This window comes from Otolemur garnettii, unplaced genomic scaffold (genome assembly GCF_000181295.1).
Source record: "Otolemur garnettii isolate 467f Iridium unplaced genomic scaffold, OtoGar3 scaffold00061, whole genome shotgun sequence".
NCBI classification, from domain to species: Eukaryota; Metazoa; Chordata; class Mammalia; order Primates; family Galagidae; genus Otolemur; species Otolemur garnettii.
In genome coordinates this window covers 10994188-10996677 of record NW_003852456.1, presented here as the reverse complement: position 1 = coordinate 10996677, position 2490 = coordinate 10994188, and the positions used below count along the sequence as shown (strand labels likewise).

General features: G+C 48.1%; 1 protein-coding gene across 1 annotated transcript in view; it reads right to left on the bottom strand.

The window, feature by feature from the left end:
- LOC100945903 (histone PARylation factor 1) overlaps positions 1-2077 on the bottom strand; it is a 25602-nt gene extending 23525 nt beyond the window's left edge. Inside the window, exon 1 of the mRNA XM_003792816.2 lies at positions 2024-2077. Within this exon, the coding sequence (XP_003792864.1) occupies positions 2024-2071 (48 nt within the window). The 5' untranslated portion in view covers positions 2072-2077. The remainder of the gene's footprint in view (positions 1-2023) is intronic.
- Between the last annotated feature and the right edge of the window lie 413 nt (positions 2078-2490).

Genomic DNA, 2490 nt, shown 5'->3' with positions numbered 1-2490 from the left:
CAGTGGTGGCTCACGCCTGTAGTCCCTACACTCTGAAAGGCCAAGGCAAATGGATGGATTGAGTTTAGAAATTTGAGACCAGCCTGAGCAGGACTGAGTGAGACCCCCATCTCTACTAAAAATAGAAAGACTAGCTGGGCATCATGGGCACCTGCAGTTCCAGCTACTCAGGAGGCTGAAGCAGGAAGATTGCTTGAGTCCAGGAGTTTGAAAGTTGCTGTGAGCTATGATGATGCCATGGCACTCTAGCCCAGGTGACAGAGTCAGACTCTTGTCTCAAAAAAAAAAAAAAGAAGAAGAAGAAGAAGAAGAAGACATATGGTAGAACAGATAGGGAGATAAGGAGGAATAAATACATAGAAGTAGAGCTATTGTCAGATCCTGGGTTGGTCAACGGGTTCACAGGTGTTTGTTATATTAATCTTAAATAAGGAAGAAGAGGACACATGAAGTGACCAATGATCAAAGTTATTATGCCTCATCTTGAGTCTAGTAAAATAGTAGTACTAATAGTAAAAACAAGTAATACTTACTGAGCCCTTATGTATTATTGGCACTGTTCTGAACACTTTCTATGAATTAACTCATTAATCAACTCCTTTAAGATCTAGATACAATTATCCTCATTTTACAGATGAGAAAACTGAGGTTAACCTCCTCCATGTCTCTAACTAGGAAGTGGAAGAGAAGGGACTTAAATCCAGGTTTAAATCTGGCTCCAAAGCACAGATTCTCAGCCACTTCATTTTGCTGCTTCCAACCACAAACACAGAGCAGCAGGAGTGGATCAAACCCTATCCTATCCTGTCTTCTGTTTTAGAACTGTCTTTGGTTAGGCTTTCACAGACTAGCTCCAAATTAAGATTGTGGAAAAGCGTTAACTTGCCTTGCTGAAAGTCAATTCTGCATAACAGTTAGGTTGCCTGGATGGAGTTTGGACTCCACTGATTTCTAGCTGACACCTTGGGCAGGTTACTCAACCTCTGTGTGCCCTTTTTTCTCATCTACAAAAAGGTATTATGTAGTACACATACGCTATCATAGAGTTGTCCAAGGAATAAGTTACTACAGGTAAAAGTACACAAAACAGTCCTAGCACACAAGATATAAACGCTGACCATTATGGTTGGTTCTAATCAGGCTAAAAAGAAGTGTCTTGGTGATAACTGAAGTTTTAGAGAAAAGTACTCAGGCTGTATTGTAAGTTGGACAGGGTGAGATGTCGTTACAGGGCCACCCCTGTGGGTATTCTTCGTATGGGGTCGTACGTCTCTGTGGAGACTTCCTTTTTGTCTTGTCTTTCTAACTAAGCCTACCACTCCACCAAAGCACTCAAAGACAGATTTTTTTTCAGGTATGCCTTAATCCTCAAGTTGCTTCAGCATCTCCAAATCCTTAACCGCTGGAATTTGGGGCAGCTGTCCCCTCCAGAGGCTACACCTATCCTCTACTCGCGTGTTCCTAGAACGCACGACCCCATATGAACAATACCTACGGCCGTAGCCCTCCAACGACATCTCACCCTGTCCAACTTACAATACAGGTATCACAGCGACACTTCTTTCCCGCCTGATTCCCCGTTTTGCTACTCTGTGCTCACGAAACTTATGAAACCATGCGCATTTCTGTCCTCTGGTGACCAGGGCCCTTTTGACTTTCCCAACTCCCGGCTGCAGCCAGGCCTCCAAATCCCAGCACTCTTATGTCCGGTACCTCTTATCTGTCTTCGCTCCCTTCACAAATCCTCTCCAAACGCGAGTTGCCTTAAGTATTCCTTAACACCTTGGGACGCGTTAAGTCCTTCAGTGTGTACCCAGCACTATTACAACCCCAAACAAAACAGGTGCGGTAAAACGCTCATTCGCTACTGCCCGCCCGGCCCCGGCAGAGGGGGCAGCAGCCCGACCACAGCTCCCGTGCACACAGCAGGCGCTCAATAACCGCGGACCAACGGAACATGCTGCTCCTTGGCGCCCTGCCACCCAAAGCGCCCTACGTGCCCGCACAGCCCTCCGGCCGGTACCTGCTGCCCCTGCCCGCCGGGCCTCCGTTTCCCGCCGCCACCAACCATCCCTTGTCCGCGGAGCCACAAAACCCCGCGCGTCGTAGCTGCTTCCGGGCGCCGCCGACTGCTTCCGCCTCAAAACCCGAATACGTCTGCGCCTCTGTATTTAGTTTTTCCTTGATGGGCGGGGACCTGGCCTCAAGCCCAGGAGGCCCCCGCCAGAGTCCCGTGTGCGGTCCAGTCTCCAAATCCAAACTCCACAGACCAAATCCCTGTACTAAAAAGGATGCAGCAGAGAAAGATGAATCTTCTCTTGCCTCGTTTGGTGCTTTAAAAATAACAATCTTGATATCAGAAAGCCGCAGGTTCCCCATCCTTGTGAGTGAGGGCTTCGAGTGTACCAGTCTCCAGAAGAGTGTCCATCGTACCTGAAAACGCCCTTCCAGACTGATGGAGGAGTGCAAGGGGAGAGCTAGAGTACAGCC